The sequence below is a fragment of the Choloepus didactylus genome, chromosome 17, assembly GCF_015220235.1.
Source record: "Choloepus didactylus isolate mChoDid1 chromosome 17, mChoDid1.pri, whole genome shotgun sequence".
NCBI classification, from domain to species: Eukaryota; Metazoa; Chordata; class Mammalia; order Pilosa; family Megalonychidae; genus Choloepus; species Choloepus didactylus.
Window position 1 is genome coordinate 31,266,654 of NC_051323.1, and position 17,410 is coordinate 31,284,063.

Consider the following 17,410-nt stretch of genomic DNA (forward strand, 5'->3'; position numbering starts at 1 on the left):
AGAAAAGCAGCTGCGAAAAAGATTAAACATCTTTTAAAGGTTTAAATTATAAAACTGATATAAATATTATCATATTATATAACTTAAAAATCCTCCATGGCAGTTTATTTGGTGTAGGATCTATATTTTCTAAACAATGTAACTTCTACAGTCAGTTTGTTCAAACACCACAATTACATGGAACTTTGAATAGGAAGTAAGATATGGCAGGTCTGTATAGGTTAGAGTGAAATAGCAACACATCCCAAAGTAATTTGGGCAGAGAATAAAAATATATATTTGGGGCCCCTCTGAGGAGCTGGGGGAGGATGCGGAGGTGTTGGACTTCCTCACCTGGATTGTTGCTGATGTTCTCACAAACACTGGGGACTGAAGGCTTGACATGCTGAGCCCTCTGTCTTGGGGTTTGCCCCTATGAAGCTTGTTACGGCAAAGGAGAGGCTAAACCTGCTTACAATTGTGCCTAACAGCCTCCCCGAGTGCCTCTCCGTTGCTCAGATGTGGCCCTCTCTCTCTAACTAAGCCACCTTGGCAGGTGCTCTCACTGCCCTCCCCTCTACATGGGACCTGACTCCCAGGGGTATAAATCTTCCTGGCAACACAGTATATGACTCCCGGGGATGAATCTGGACCCTGCATAGAGGGATTGAGAACATCTTCTTGACCAAAAGGGGGATGCCAAATGAAACGAAATAAAGCTTCAGTGGCTGAGAGATCTCAAAAGGGGTCGAGAGGTCACTCTGGTGGACATTCTTACATACTATATAGATAACACTTTTTAGGTTTTAATGTATTGGAATAGCTAGAAGTAAATATCTGAAACTACCAAACTCCAACCCAGTAGCCTTGACTCTTGAAGACGACTGTATAACAATGTAGATTACAAGGGGTGACAGTGTGATTGTGAAAACCTTGTGGATCACACTCCCTTTATCCAGTGTATGGATGGATAAGAAGATAAATGGGAACAAAAACTAAATGAAAAATAGGGTGGGATGGGGGGATGATTTGGGTATTCGTTTTTATTTTTATTTTTTATTCTTATTCTGATTCTTTCTGGTATAAGAAAAATGTTCAAAAAATAGGTTGGGGTGATGAACGCACAACTATATGATGGTACTGTGAACACCTGATTGTACACCATGGATGACTGTATGGTATGTGAATATATCTCAATAAAACTGAATTTTAAAAAAATCCTCCATTGCACAAGCTCTGTATTGATAACGTCTCACTAACAACTGAGTATCAGCATTTATTGTTAATATTCTACATTTCCCCAGCTGGAAATAATCTCTCCTTCCTCTAAACTTCCACAGTATTTTGTTTATGACCATTATTCCAAATAACCATAATTTGGGAAGACTGTTTTATTTCTTCTTGAAATAAAGTTACTTGTTTTATTTCTTCAAGTTATTTGAAGGCAGGCACTGTCTTATTCTTTAGTGCCTTGCACACAGGTGTTCAGTAAATGTCTTAACAGATTCCATTACAATGGGAAAAAAAACAGAGATTTATCGGTAACGGAATCGTTACACCTTCATACTTCTGCATACCCATTCATATTCTGACTTATCTGTATTTATGATTTTAAAAATATTTTTCTCAGCTGTAAATCATTTATATCATGCATCAGTACAATGCACCACTTACTTCCTTCCTCAGTGCTCAGCAATGAAATGACATTCTTCCTGAATATAAAAAGTGCTGAAATGTAGTCATCTATGAAGTGGAAGAAGGTAAAATAAAAATATAAATCAAGGAATTGTAGGGAAAACGAGTACTTCTAATTAAGATTATCACAAATCACTACATTTTTGAGAAGTATTTAAATGTCTTCAAAATAGGTTCTAAACAAATTGATTACTGTATTTTCTTGAAATCAATACTAAACAATGTTGGGATGACCCCTGTATTTTGAACAATACTGTAAAATGCTACTACAGATGAAAATAACATTGACATATAGCAAAAAAGTATGTAAGATATATTTATAGATTTTATTTGCACTTAGGCAAAAAAAAAAGGATGTTATTTTAAAACACAGTGCCTGTTGAAGAAAGTGTGGGTTTTTAAGATAAAAAAAAAAGAATTTACACTGAAATAAAAAATAGCTAAAAGTGGATCAATTGTCAAAAAATAGGCACATTAATTAAAGTCTTAAAACTGGAGTTAGGAACCAGCATTAAGCGTAGAGTGAAAAAAATGTTAATTATAGCAATTATAATTATAACACCAATTTAAACACTTTTATATGATTTCTCATCTGATCCTCACTAACAACTTTAATATTCATTAAAAACAGAACAGGAATTATCCCATTCTACAGATGATAAAACTAAAGTTCAAAAATGTTAAATGACTTGCTCAAAGTCACATAGCTAATAAGTAATAGAGTCAATGCTACAAAATCATGAAGTTATAAGGAAGAGAAGTATTTAATGTCATTAGCTAATACAACAGCAGCTCAGATCCCTGGGTGCCAAATTTAGCAGCTGTAGGTAAAGTTACAATAACTGATAAAAGCAAATTATCTGCAATATAAAATAAATGGAACCTAGTTTATGAAGATAATACATGCTGGTATTAGGCAAGTGTGTATATTTTAGATCCAATGAAATCCCTGGAACAGAGTGCACAGAGGGGGTGTATACCAGAATCATCCAGGTAGCTTTTTCAAAACATACATACCCTGACCTCGCCTGAGACCTGATGAATAGTAATAGAAATCTTTGAACATAAAGCCCAGACACGTGTTTCTGAAAAATGTCTTTCAGGCAATTCTACCACACCCTCCTGATTAAGAATCCTTGCCCTAAAACATAAAGAAGCAGAACACCAATGTGCATATCTAAAGAAGCAATACAGGAACTGAGGTACAAGTATAGGCTGTGTCATGGTTAAAATAGGCTGAGCAATCCAGCCAGCTGCAATTTCTTTCTGTCATTCAAAAAAGCTTATCCAAATGCAAGTGAGGGAAAAAGACACTAATATAGGGGTAGCTTGCAATCACTCTAATTTATTTTAAAAAGTAAACTGTTTGAAAAATTAATATTTTAACTATTATCGGTAATACATGTTTTACAATAGAACACAGAAATGATTGTAACACACCAATGTGTCACAATACCACACTGGAGAACAGCTGACTAGAGAATGCATATTCCTCAGAGAAGTACTGGAAACAGATGTGCCTGAGACATAAAAGAACAAAAGGATCAATATATACTTTTCCACTCACTTAGGAGGAAAAAAAAGAAAGGAAAAAAAAGATCTTTCCTCAAATCTAGGGACCCAACACAGGTGAGTTTTTTTCCATTTCTTCCTACTATGACCAAAATTTAGACTAACTATTTCTTACAAAGACAGAATTGCATTCATTTAATAAAGGTGCAAAGAAAACTTAAGCCTATTCCCAGAAAGGCAGAAAAAGATTAACATAGAGGTGCAAAAGAAATACATGAAGAATGAGTTATGTCAATCAAGTTGGCAAGTTAGTTTAAAATTTACTCAGCAATTTTTTATTTTCCTTTTTTTTTTTTCTCAAAATGCTTACTATTAATTAGTGGGCAAAGGAGACGGGATCCATTACCTCCAGTGTCAAACACCTACTTCCCTTTTAAAAATATACAAAAATACACAAACCATCTCAAATTGCTTAAAGGTAAACAGGCATTCTTCTCTTATATTCTCTTGAAAGATATATTTTCTATCTAGCATCTCCTCTAATCTATTATTGGTTTTATAAAGTTCCAGAATCTGAAGGATACTTAAACAATATTAATTAAGTGCTAAATGTCTCTAGCAGCTCCTATTTCCTGGTAGCCTGAGTTCTAAAACAGCTCCACTAAAGAAAGAAAACTAACATTTATGGGGCATGTATAATGTCATTTGTTCCTTATAACAAACCTATGCAATGGATATTACTCCCATTTTTACTGAGGACACTAAGGCCATACATCACAGTGTCTACAATGGGCAAGAGTCCACGTTTATTCCAACGTATCAGGATGACTCAATAGGGCCTTAAGAAAGAATCCAAGTAAGGTAATTTTCTGATGATTTGACAGATGTATGCACTACAAAGTAAATAAAAGATGTAAAGGTTTTAGCCATAGAGATCCCACTGCCATGGGGAAAAAAATCAAGTCATGAGAAAACTTTTTAACTGCCAGTGTGAAAAAGTAGGGGAATATTCTAAATAAAAATAGATGGCCATTTTAAGATTAAGATGGTCAGATTTAAAAACAAAAATTCAGAGCACCAAGTTAAATATGAATTTCAGATAAATGGATATTTAGTACAAGTATGTCTCATGCAATATTTGGGACATACTTAAACTGAAAAATTTTATATTGTTTATCTGAAATTTAAATTTATCTGGCAACCTTACTCCTGATCCTTAATAGCTTGATTACTTGCATAAATGCAAAATCCAGACACAGCTTAGATGAGAACTCAAGAAAGTTGGAAGATGTGATAAAGTCACGTGTCTACAACACAATCATTTGCAGAGAACACAGATGAGCGAAAACTGGAACAAAAGGAAATTCTGAGTCCCTTAAGCTCTATTTGAAAAAAACACCACCCAGATGTTCCTAATTATGATTCATCTGATTCCTCCCTAGTTATTTCATTCAGTTTCCCTTTACTCTATGTCTATCATATATTCGCCTTAATTCTTTTATATCACTGTTATCTCTACCCTTCCATGTAGCATTTCTGAAACAATATTTATGTTACATGTACAGTTTACAGAAACAATTTCTTTGTGTACTTCTATTATTAGGTGACATATCAAAACTATATACTGAGGAAAATTTTTAATAAATAATTACCTAAGTTTGAAAACAAGTTTTACTAAAGATAGTGTTAGTTACTAGTAAATAGAGCTGCAAGCCACACAAGGACAACTTTTCTCCTTTTAACGGAAACAATGAGAAGTTTGAATTCACACATAAAATAGCTAATTTTACTTGTATTCAATAGAAAAGAATCATAAATACACAAAAGTAACGATTACCTAACTATTCATAACTCAGATTTAGGAACATTTCCTCCTAATGCCTATTCTAATTAATCGTGTCAACAGACTGGAATCAAGGTTTTATGGTTTGTTTCTTTTCTTAGCAATGAAAAGCAGTCAATAGGGAGAGCTGTGAAACCTCAAATAATTAAATCTGATGACTGATATGAACAAAATTCAGAATCATATATTACTACCAAAGTCCTAGTTACTATATTTTCCTCATGGCACTCTAATAACTTCACTTATGAGATTATGATCTGTGGTTCTTTTACATTATACAGATCATATATATGCAACTACAAAAAATTGTTTACATATGACATCCAGTTAGAAATGAAGAAATAGTCTTAAACGCTTGGTAATCAATAAAAATACTTTTTTGAGATAGTAATACTCCCTTACTACAAACAGAATCTAAACTAGATAATGATAAACTAAACACAGTTTTTCTCTTACTCTTTCAATTAAATTTCTGTTTCAAAATATGGATGGGAATTTATAATCTATTTAGTGAATCTTTCTCTTTAAGTCCTTTACAACTGTTCGTAAAAGAATTTACCCAGACTCCTTTAAAAAATATTTCCTAGCAGTTTTCAAACTGGATTACATTTTTAAATAACTTGTTATATTTTAAATAGACCCATTTTAATGCTACTCTTGAGAACAGGCGAAAAAAAGAAGTAAGAAAATCACCTTTCAACTTTCAAACCTTTAAAATTTACATTCCCATAAATTACGCCGCCGCCCCCCCCCAATTTAGGGAATTCTTAGTCCTGGTAACAGCAGAAGATAAAGTATCATCATTAAAAAGCACACTTTTAAATCATGTGGTCTTGAAATACTCTATATAGAAACGGCTAATTATTTTCTCTTTTGAAAGAATTAGAAGTATTACAATACATTCATTCGATAAATTAATTTTGATTAAGTTTGATTAAAATGACGCAGGCTGACGTTTTTTACTTCTAACATCACCACTCTTTTACTATTTCACACAAGATCTCTTTTTGATAACCAATAAATTAACCAAACACTTAAAGTCACCTTTGTACTTTTAGTCTAAACATGCTTTGAATTTATGAACTTAGAAGAATTTCTGAAAGTTTGGGGTCACTGAAGTGGGTAAAGGGAAAGTTGAAATATCTTAAACTATACTTGTATTCTTACATGAAAACCACAAAGACAAACTGAAATTAAATGTCATGTGAAACACCCCTATTTCCTTTTCAGCCTACAGTAGTAGTAGCTAAGGCATTGTTCTGTTCAACCCTTTTAAAAGGTCCTTTATACTTCCTACTTCCTCTTCTCTAGTAGACATCAGCCTTCTACGGAGGGTCACTGAACTAGGGAGTTGCGAGAAAGGGGGGGAGGGGTGTCGAACATAAACAAGCCCCCCTCCTTTCCAGCCTCCTAGTACAGCAGTAACTGTACTTTTAGGCTTCCCAGCCTTTGCTCACGGTGTTCCCTCCGCCTGGAAAGCGCCCTCTCCCAGTCTAGCGTGCCAAAATCCTGGCAAAGGTCCAATTCGAACGCGGTCTACTTGATTTACCCCCCTTAGTTATCCCGCAGACTTTAGATTCCCCTCCTTGCCTGTAAACTGTTTCCTAGTAAACTCGTTATCCCCCCAAAGGAAGAGTTCCAAACATTTACTAACTGGAAATAAACATTTACATCCATTATATGGAAACACAAGTCTTGTAAAAATCCTCTTTCCCCTTATTTTCAATAAAGAGGGAGAAAATACTCGGCAAACTAGACGTTTACTTTAGTTACACTTTACTTCACAGTAAAAATCATCCATACTTTGTTGAAGCAACATTTCCATTTATGACAAATAACACGACTTTCAAAGGCGCGCCACAATTTGTACAACTGTCAGCCCAACTGCGATCACCTCTTCATATTTGAAATTTAAAGAAATTTCCTCATTCCTGTTCTAGAACTTAAAACTACCATTCCAATACAAATCACGTTTTTCATGCAAGAACGCGTCCTCCTTTTTACTTAAGATTCTTCCTTCCCTAAATACTAAAATCAAGCCGTTAGGAATTTCTAAGGTCCCGGGTATTATAAAGGCATCAAATTACAGAGCAAGGCTTTGATTTTGCACGCAAACCCTGAACCGGGAAACCTTTTTAAACGGCTGACAATTCGCCAGATAAGACGACTTCTTAAAAGCCAGAATGAGCCACAACCCTAATTCAGCAAACCAAGAGGCTCCCGCACCCTCCACCTCATTAAGCCCCCGCGAGTTAGCGTAGCAAGAGCCCAGGTCGAGGTCCTTCCCCAGGGCCCGCGCCTCGGTCCTCAGCGCCCCCGCCAGGAATACTAACCCGAGGCCATGGCTCCGCTCACCGCGCCGCCCCGCAGGCAGCTCCAAGAGTCCAGAGGCCGCCGAAACCAGTCAGCCAGTCAGCCAGCCAGCCAGTCAGCCAGTCAGGCGGCCGCGGAACCTCTGCCGGCTGGACCCCCAGTTCCCCTGACCACCCCCGGACCCTCCTCCTTCTTCCCGCCCTCCTCTGGGTTTGCGGCTCACACCTTCCCACCCCCTTGATTCTCGCGCTCGGGGTCACTCGGCGTCGCCGGTCCAGGATGCGGGAGCCAGGGATAGGGGGCGGAGCGCGGTGAGAGCGGAGCGCCAGCCCCGCCGAGAGGCGGGCAGCCCGGCGGGAGGGGGATTTCCCGCCGCTGACGTCGGCCCCTCACCACCGCCTCCCCCCGGGGGCGGGGAGGGAAGGGCGTTCCCCTGGCGGGCACGCGTTCCACCCCGCCCCTGCCTCCCCCGCGCACGCTCCCCGCCCCCGCGCGTGCGCCCTCGTTGCTGCAGTGCGCTTGGGGCGTGGGTCCCGGGAACCCGGAGCCGGGCGGGAAGAATCCTTGGGAGCGCAGGGAACGCCGGGAGCCGGAGCCGGCAGTTGACGGTCTCAAGCGTGCGGAGGCCGCGGACACCAGAAAAATCCCCCTCCTCCAGGTTGTTCTTCGCAGCGTGGCTTAAAGTTCAGGAGCGGGTGGGAGGGTACGGTGACGTCGAGAGAGCCGGCTGCCCGGGAGCATTTGGGGGCGGGCCAGGCGGCGAAATGGGGCCGGTCCTCCTGAGCTGGGAGGAGGACAGTCCGGGGATTTTGATAGGTGGTTCCCCCGCTTCCAGATTTCGCACATGCAAATCTCCGCCCCCGCGCCAAGGGGCGTCCGGGTGCGCCGCGCAGCGGAAGTGCGGAAGCAGTCGTCGTATTTATTCAGCGTTTGTAATTCATGTATTTGCATACGGAGACCCTCGCATTCTGATTCTCCCCGTTTATCTTTAAAATGCGAGAGCTCTGTTAACTTCATGTATTTTACCTACTAAAACTTTTTAAACGCAAAAGGTCCGCACTGTGAGTTCGTATGGTAGATGACGTGAGTTACCTCATCATTATACAATGTGTTCAAGTTCAGTGAAGTGGACACAATATCCTGGGATTTGACAGATATTCACGAGAAAAGAGAGAATGGAAGAACATTGAGTGTGTTACCTAGTATAGCTGTTTCCTTCATTTGTGTCAGATTCTTTACTCACTTATGAATATTTTATTACCCTCATTTTTTGTACGTGGTAATCGGGGCACAGAGGAGTTAGGTAAATTGCTCAAATATCAGAATGCTGTTAAAAGGAAAAATAAAATTTAAACCCAAAGTTGTCTGAACCCAAGCTCCACGCTCTTTCCACTATGCTTTATGCATCAAATAAGTATGGGGTTGGGGGGGTGGGGAATAGGGAGCATCAGCCTCCCATAAAGCCTTAAACTGGAGGACCCTGTTGGGGAAATAATTAAAAATAAAATCTGCTAATTCCAAAAATATCTTCACAAAATGTAGAAAATAATGAAATAGTTTTATTGAATAAGCATTAACCAATACTGTTATGCATATCACAGGCAATCTAAAGATTGCAGAAGCAAAAAGGAGAGTTCACTGCCAGGGAGATAGCAATCCTTACATACCTGCTGTCTTTATCCAAAGGAAAAAATAAATTAAAAAGTTTATTACTTTAAAGCTGATAGGCAGCTAGCTGTTGGGGATTATAGAGAAGAATAATACATGGTATCTGTCCTCGAGGGCTTACAGTTCTGGATACTGTTCATTCAGTTCAACAAATACCTACTCTATGCCAGGTGCCCTTCTAGGTTGTGGCACATACACTGGTAAACAAGTTAAATAAAATCTCTGCCTTAATGCAGCTTATGCCCTGCCTGAAAGACAAAATGCATTTAAGGATGTAAGACAATTTCAAATACTATTGTTAAAATATTTTACTTTATTGCTATAAAGGAAATAGGGTAATGAGTTAGAAGGTGTCAGGAAGAGGCATTCTCCCAGGAGGTAACATTTGAGCTGAGCCCTGAGTGATATAAGAAAGAGGCAGCCACAGGAAGATTCCAGGGAAAGAACATTCCAGTTGGAAGAACAGCAAGTGTCAAGTTCTTGAGAGAGGAAAGAGCTTGACAGTCTGAAAAAAGGCCAATAGGAAAGAACAAACTGAATGAGGCCCTGGAGAGGTAAGCAGGACCAGATCATAGAGGGCTTTGTAGGCCATCATAAGGAGATTGGATTTTATCCCGGTTGCAACAAAAAGCTATTGGAGAGTTATAAGCACATGATTGATTTATAATTACATTTTGTGATGTTTACTCTGCTGAGTAAACATCTGTTAGTATATATTAACTAGGGGGAGGAGTGAAGGGAGAGAGAGTTAGGAGGTTGTTCCAGTAGTCAAAGTGAGAAGTGAAGGTATGTGGACTAGTGTTTAGCAGAGAATATTGTGAAGAGGCATTTTACAAAGTTAGGTAGCCAAGTGGTTAGTAAGCATATAAAAGATGGTCTGTATCATTAGTCATCCAGGGAATGTGTATAAAAACTGTGTATACTCCAAACAGAAATAAGTGCTTATATCCACCACAAGAAGAACAATAATTTTTAAGGCACCTTTATTCACAGTAGCCTAAAATTGGAAACAACTCAAAAGTTCAGCAACAGTAGAATGGATAAATAAGCTACCATATATTCATGCCATGGAATTCTTCCCAATAATGAAAAAGAACATACTATTGCCACACAACAATATGAATGAGTCTCAAAACATGGTAAGTGGGAAGTCCATACATAAAACAGTACATACTGTAGGAACTCATTTAGTATGTTCTGCTCAATGTATTTATTGTTGAAAAATAGATAAAACTAATTATGGTGATAGAGGTCAGAATATAGGTCCATTTGGGTGTAGATACTGACGAGAAGTGAACTTGAGGAAACCTGTGTTGCTGGGAATGTTCTATATCTTAATCTGGGTGGTGGGTTACACATAATTTAAAAACTCATTGCATTTGTATAAGAATTTGTACACTTATGTCTTTATACTTCAATTTTTTAAATGCAGTTTTATTGAGATATATTCACATAACATACATACACTTCAATTTTTAAAAATGTTTTAAAAGATTTTTGAATGCCTTTCCCCACCAGGGCCATGCAACCTGGCAGCCTCACCGTGAAGACCTTTATTCCTCACCCCCTAAAACACACACTTGGTTCATCCCTACCCGTCCTTTAAGACTTAGCTTATAGAAAGCCTAGATTTCTAGATTCCCCTGGCTAGGTAGGCTGCTCCTACTCTTTGCAACATAACAACCAGAAAATATCTATCATCCTGTTTACGATACTGAATTACAGTTATCTGATTATGTGCCTGGCTCCCCCCACTAAACTATAAAATCCTTGAAAGCAGGGACTCACTTACTCCCAGTGACATCCACTCAATAAAGATTTGTGGAATTAATCATCCTGACTAAATATCAGTACCTTTGTTCCTGAGGCCTGCTTGGATTATTGAATATCCCACATGTCTGGCTTTTGGTGCCTGGTATATTGTACACCTTGCATTTGTATCACTCATCTGAGCCTATGAGAGACCAGAAAGTTTAATTTTATTCTGAAACTTTGTTACATCTATTCTGTTTGATGTCAAGTGTATTGTTGTTGTTCTTCTTCTTTTAAGAAAAAACAATGCTCTTAGGAAGCAATTTCATTTTTTAACCCTCACTCTCATTCTTTCCTATTCTTCTGGAGACATAGACCAAAAACACACCCATTTACTAATCAGGTTTGTTTGTTTTTTGCAGGATTGTGACTTCTTGATAGCTATATTAGTAAAAAACAAAAAAAAAGGAGGGAGGATTTTGTATGTTTAAGATATGTTCTTTAGTGTCTCGAGCAGTGGTTCTCTGTCTTATCAGATGAGTGACTCCTGTTTTATAACATATCTGTAACATCTTCGTTACTAGCCCAAAGTGAAATTCATAGATAGAAGCTACCTTTCATTCATATTTTAAACAAATTAAAATAATGCTCTAACAGCAAGGGAGAAGTAAAAAAAAAAGCAAACTGTAATAAAATAATATTGACTTTAATATGTAAATGCTTGGGCATGACTACACTAAAAGATATTATGAAGCTGTCAGCTCTTTGTGCCTGTACATGGAAACACTGAATGCAAGGGTTACAAATGCAGCCTAATACTACTGTGTTGTATTGGCAAGCTATCAGAGTTGTGACTTTTCCAATTTTTAAAAAATGTTCTTTAAAAAAAATTGCCTTAATTTACACAGAGGTTGCATTCCTGGAAAATTCAATGTCTATAAAAGCTTGCAAAAATATTTTGAGTTTATGGAGTTGTGTTCTAGGTTTATATTATTATAACAGGCTTTTCACCCACATGAATGTATGGTAAGCATTGTAAAGTCATGAGGATGCAGGAAGATTCTTGGCTGTGCTAGACTGTCCCTTGCAAGGCATCCAGCATCCCTGACCACCCACCAATGGCTCAGTGGTGCCCTGTTTTAGTTTGCTAGGGCTGCTATAACAAAATACTGGCTGGCCTAAACAATAAGAAGTTTTTGGCTCCTACTTTGGAGGCTAGAGATCTAACATAAAGGTACAGGCAGACCATACTTTCTCTGAAGTCTATGGCATCCTGGTGGTGGCCTGCTGGCAGTTGATCTCTGCCTCTGTCACATGGGGATCTGTCTCTCCTGTGGCTTGTACTTCTGTGTTCCCATTTCCTTTGCTTAGAAGGACTTCAGCCATATATAATTAAGGCCCACCCTGATTCTATTTGGCCTCATCCAAATAAGATCTTTAGAGGGCCTATTGACAAATGAGTCCACACTTACCAAACCAGAGTTAGGACTTGAAGAGCCCATTTATAAATGGGTTCACATTCACAGGACTAGGCTAGGGAACTTTCTCTGTGAGGGACTTGATTCACTCTACCACATGACCCCAAATCATTGTGACTACCAAAAATTTGGTCACAGATTTCTAAAACATCCCCTGTTCGAAACAGTGGTTCTTAAATTTTGGTGGTCATAGGAATCACCTGGGATTGTTTGGAATGCAGATTCCTTGGCCCTACTCCCAGAAATTCTGGTTCAGTAGGTAGTGGAAGGGCCCTGGAATCTCCATTTTTAAATTGACTTCCTCCCATTTTTATTGACTGTCCCTCAGAACTCACTTTAACAAGCTTTGTTCTAGACCAGAGCCATATGTTCCTACCACGTTCCACCAAAGAATCCAAGTCCCAGCAAGGGACCCTTCTACCCCATAAGAACCTTTGTATTTAGAGATGATTTTTTTTTAAATTCAGTTTTATTGAAATATATTCACAGACCATACAAGCTTCCGAGGTGTGCAAACAACTGTTCAAAGTACCATCAAATAGTTGTGCATTCATCACCCCAACCTATTTTTTGAACATTTTCTTTATACCAGAAAGGATAAAAATAAGAATAAAAGATAAAAGTAAAAAAGAACACCCGAATCATCCCCCCCATCTCACCCTATTTTTCATTTAGTTTTGTCCCCATTTTTCTACTCATCCATCCATACTCTGGATAAAGGGAGTGTGATCACAATCACACTGTTACCCCTTGTAAGCTACCTTGTTATACAATCGTCTTCAAGAGTCAAGGCTACTGGGTTGGAGTTTGGTAGTTTCAGGTATTTACTTCTAGCTATTCCAATACACTAAAACTGAAAAAAAGGGTTATCTATATAATGCGTAAGAATGCCCACCAGAGTGACCTCTCAACTCTATTTGAGATCTCTCAGCCACTGAAACTTTATTTTGTTTCATTTTGCATCCCCTTTTTGGTCAAGATGTTCTCAATTCCACAATGTCGGGTCCACATTCATCTCCGGGAGTCATATCCCGTGTTGCCAGGGAGATTTACACCCCTAGGAGTCAGATCCCACGTGGGGGGAGGGCAGTGAGTTTACTTGCCAAGTTGGCTTAGCTAGAGAGAGAGGGCCACATCTGAGCAACAAAGAGGTACTCTGGGAGACTCTTAGGTACAATTGTAAGCAGTTTTAGCCTCTCCTTTGCAGTAACGAGCTCCATAAGGGCAAGCGCAAGATAGAGGGCTCAGCATTCCAAGCCGTCCATCCTCAATGTTTGTGAGAACATCAGCAACAATCCAGGTGAGGAAATCCAACACCTCTGCATTTTCCCCCAGCTCCTCAGGGGAGCCCTGCATATGTATTTTTATTCTTGCCCAAATTACTTTGGGATGTGTCGCTATTTCACACTAACCTATACAAACCTACCAGATCTCACTTCCTATTCAAAGTTCCATGTAATTATGGTGTTTGAACAAACTGTGCAAGTTAAATTGTTCAGAAAATATAGATCCTGCACTAAATAAACATCTCTTCCCTTGGTCTCACATGGGAGTTAGAAGTTTTAAAACACAGTCAGTATCGTCCTTTACCCTTTGGCCCAATTTGCCCTGGTCCTAAACAGATCTGCTTTGTTCATATCTGTAATTGAAGTCTGGACTCTTTTCCAGCTTTTTTAACAGTTGATGTGTGCATTAATACTGACATTCATATCTGCCGAGTTCTAGCTCTGAGTTTCAGATGTCACACAGATACCCAAAGTTCCAGAGACCGATCCAGTTATACACAAAGGGATCAGCATCTCATATATCTATGGTTTAAGCCCATAAAAATTGCAGTAGTGTTGTTGGCAGTAGATTTTATTGCTGTCACTTTATGACACAAACAAAAGCAAAAATTCCATTAGAAGTTGAAAATTATAATAATACTGTTGAAGGAGAGGGACAGTCGGTTTTGGTTGTACTTAGAAATACAGCATGTATTTTTAGGTTCCTGTATGATTTGACTATGACAAAAATATGGTTAGGGAGTAAATGATTCAATCCTTAAACACAGAAACATCAAACATCAGAGAAAATACCTCTGTAAATTGTTTTATACTTTCAAATGTGTGGATTCAGACCATATTAATTGTTGGTGGCCACAAGATGAGTTAAATGCCTACACAGTGAATAAAATTTAGTCTTTAAGACACTGGGGATAAAAATAATAAGAATAATAATACTGTTGAGAATGTTCTTGCTACTACAATAGCTATATAAGAGAAATAAATTTTGAAATTCAAGAGCTGAGGTAATAGATGAGGGCCAGAAAACTATGGATAGTGCCAGGTAAGGTTAGAGAAACACTTGGAGGTGGCAGGGGAAGCCCCAGGTTAATCGTAGCCTACCAAGGTGTCCACATGGATGGCAGGGTGGAAAGGAAATGGTGCACCACTCTGCCAGGTGAATGTCAGCACTGAGGAGGCCACAATTTAGTGATTTAAATGAAAACCCGACATCCCACCTAAATGACATCTGGTTTTCACCCCTAGTTGAAAACAAGTGCAGCTCTGGAGTTGAATCAGAGAACTTTCTCTTGAGCAGAGTATGTGGTTCTTTCACTAGGCCTGGGGTACTCCTTTCCTCGGGTGCAAGTTGTTTGGGAAGAATATGAGGACTGCTTGGTGAACAAGGAGTCTCAGCAAAATAAGGCTTGTGAATGATATTTAATGGAGGCTGTGAAAGAGTCTGTTGAATTATCTCTGTCCCATAACTAAGGGCCCTGGTTTTGCAGGGGCACACACCTAGATTTGAGTCTCTGCTTGGCCACTTATTCACTGTGGGACATTGGGCAAGTCACTTAACCTCTCTGTGCCTATTTGCTCATCTGTAAAATGGAGGTAATAATACAGTACCTGGCCTCACAGGCTTGTGTGAGGACTAAACCTGATAACATAAAGTATCTGACCCATGGAAAGCACTCAAAAATGTTAGGTTTTTTTTTTCTATTTTATTATAAAATTTTTCAAACATTCAGCAAAGTTGAAAGAATTTTGCAGGGAACATTTATATACCCACTGCCTGGATTCTACATTTAACTTTTTACTGTACTTGCTCTATCACCTATGTAGCCATTTTTCCATTCCCCTATCCCTCCATTCATCTATTTTATTTTTTGATGTATTTCAAAATAAATTGTAAACTTCTCCCCAACTACTTCAGCATGCATAAGCATTTCTTTTTTACTCTAATAACAGAGTGATCCTGCTCATCAGATTAAATGTGTCTCTCCCTCAGACATTTCTAGATAAACATTGCCAAATTGCCTGTCTTTGATACCCCCATTATCTGGGTTACCTTTCCTCTGTTACACAGGTTAGGCAGATATTTTACTTCAATTTTGGTGTCTGTGATCCTTTATCGAGACTAAAACCTAGTCCCAATTAGAGTACGGCAAGTCATGGCTCACCTGGCTGTATGAGGGGGTTATTCATTCCATCCTAAGGACAAATGGCTGCAATAGCTGTACTCAGTCATTATGAGTGGATTTTGCCGTGCCGTTGGACTCCCCTTACTGCTACTCCCCCATGTACTTACTACATGACTTATTGTGTGAGACCTCTGAAATTCCCTTCCATGAATTTAAGAGGTTGTAAAATACAAAAGTAAAAGGGAAGAACTCCTTAAAAAAAAACAAGGATTAAGATCTCTAAGTCAGTTTTTAGTAGGCCTGGAATAGTTTCCAATCTCCTCAGCATAGCAAAGCATTCTTTGAAAATGAAGGGAGGCCTTCTTATAAAGAAATGAGTGTTGGAGAGACCAGGAAAATTGAAGCAGAGGATATGTGGCAGATGGTGCAAGCTGACTCCTCTTCCTTTTATGGCCTGATATATGTGGTACAACTGCGTTATATCTCCCAGCTTCCCTTGACTAGAAAGAATCTGTGCCCACCCATTCCTAGGCAGAGCCTTTAAGGTGGGGCGCCTGCTTCATCTGCTCTCTTTTTTTTTTTCTTTTTTTATTTCCCACAGGCCAAAAAAGATGATGTCCTACGATCCAGATTCAAGTCTACAGTTGAGGAATGCCCTCGAGGTACTGGTTGAGAAACAAGATGGAAGGAACCAGAACAATGGCATGGAGCAGCCTAGAACTTGGCCTCTTGATAAGAAATGAATTTCTGTCTTTTTTGAGCCATTGCATTTTTGGGACTCTTTGTTATAGCAGTTAGCATTACACTAACCAATATGGGTATATATTAAAAAACAGGAGTAAATAAGGTTAAAATTGGGTAATGGAGGGGTTAGAATGTCAGGAGTAGTGTGGTCTTTTCTCATAGGCAATGGAGAAATATTGCAAGTTCCTAAACTAGAAAGTACTGTGATTGAGGTGGTGCTTCATGAAAATCAGGCTGTTTTTGATAAATAAATTAAAAAAAAAAAAAAATCAGGCTGACAGCATATAAAGCCTTCATGAAGAAACTATTATAGTGAAACAAATTGAGCCTCCAACACACCGAGGTACTAAATATGTAAATGAAATGAAAATGAAGAGGAATAAAAATAACCAAGAGCTAGTTCAAAGAGAAGCTATAGGCTTTGCTGACCAATCGGTTATAGGGAATGAAGGAGAATCAGGAATCAAAAAAAGTCCCAGATTTCTAACCTGAGAAACTGATGATACAGCAGAAACAGCTGTCAGGAAAACAGAAATACATGGATTATTTTTAAAATTCATAAAGAGTTTAAAGTGTGGCAGCAGATCCAGATACTGTTATCATCAGTTTGCCTGTTCTCCTTCCTATCCTACATGAATCCATGTGCCACCATTTTTAAAGCAAACTTCAGGGGAAAGGGACAGTCCCTAAAGTAAGAACCATAGCTCTGAGAAAACCTGCCCCACTCACCTATTTTAATTTAAGGAACTGAAACAGAAGGTTAGTGAACACCCAGAGAAATGAAATCTTACTAGATGAAAACTCCAAAAAGTAGTCATAAATCATTCATTTTTTAAAAACCACTCCTTTTTTAATCCTTATATTGTAGAGACCCTATAGTGTTACCCAATCCGATTTTTCATGGTTAACACTGCTTGAAAGTATGACACAGTGTACTGATGTGGCTTTTGTAACAGTAATATCTGATGTTTCACAAACATGAAATCCAATAATGACTTGTTGAGATTTAGAATTAGT

The 17,410-nt window shown here is 38.6% G+C and overlaps 1 protein-coding gene across 3 annotated transcripts in view; it reads right to left on the reverse strand.

Annotated features, from left to right (window-relative positions):
• REL (REL proto-oncogene, NF-kB subunit) overlaps positions 1-7,508 on the reverse strand; it is a 37,489-nt gene extending 29,981 nt beyond the window's left edge. For 2 of the 3 annotated variants that reach the window (XM_037807338.1, XM_037807337.1), the window contains exons 1-2: positions 7,363-7,508; positions 1,654-1,722 (exon numbers count right to left, since the gene is read on the reverse strand). In XM_037807338.1, the coding sequence (XP_037663266.1) occupies positions 1,654-1,722; positions 7,363-7,372 (79 nt within the window). In that variant the 5' untranslated portion in view covers positions 7,373-7,508. The remainder of the gene's footprint in view (positions 1-1,653; positions 1,723-7,362) is intronic. The other variant, XM_037807339.1, reaches the window with a different exon arrangement.
• Positions 7,509-17,410: the final 9,902 nt, after the last annotated feature.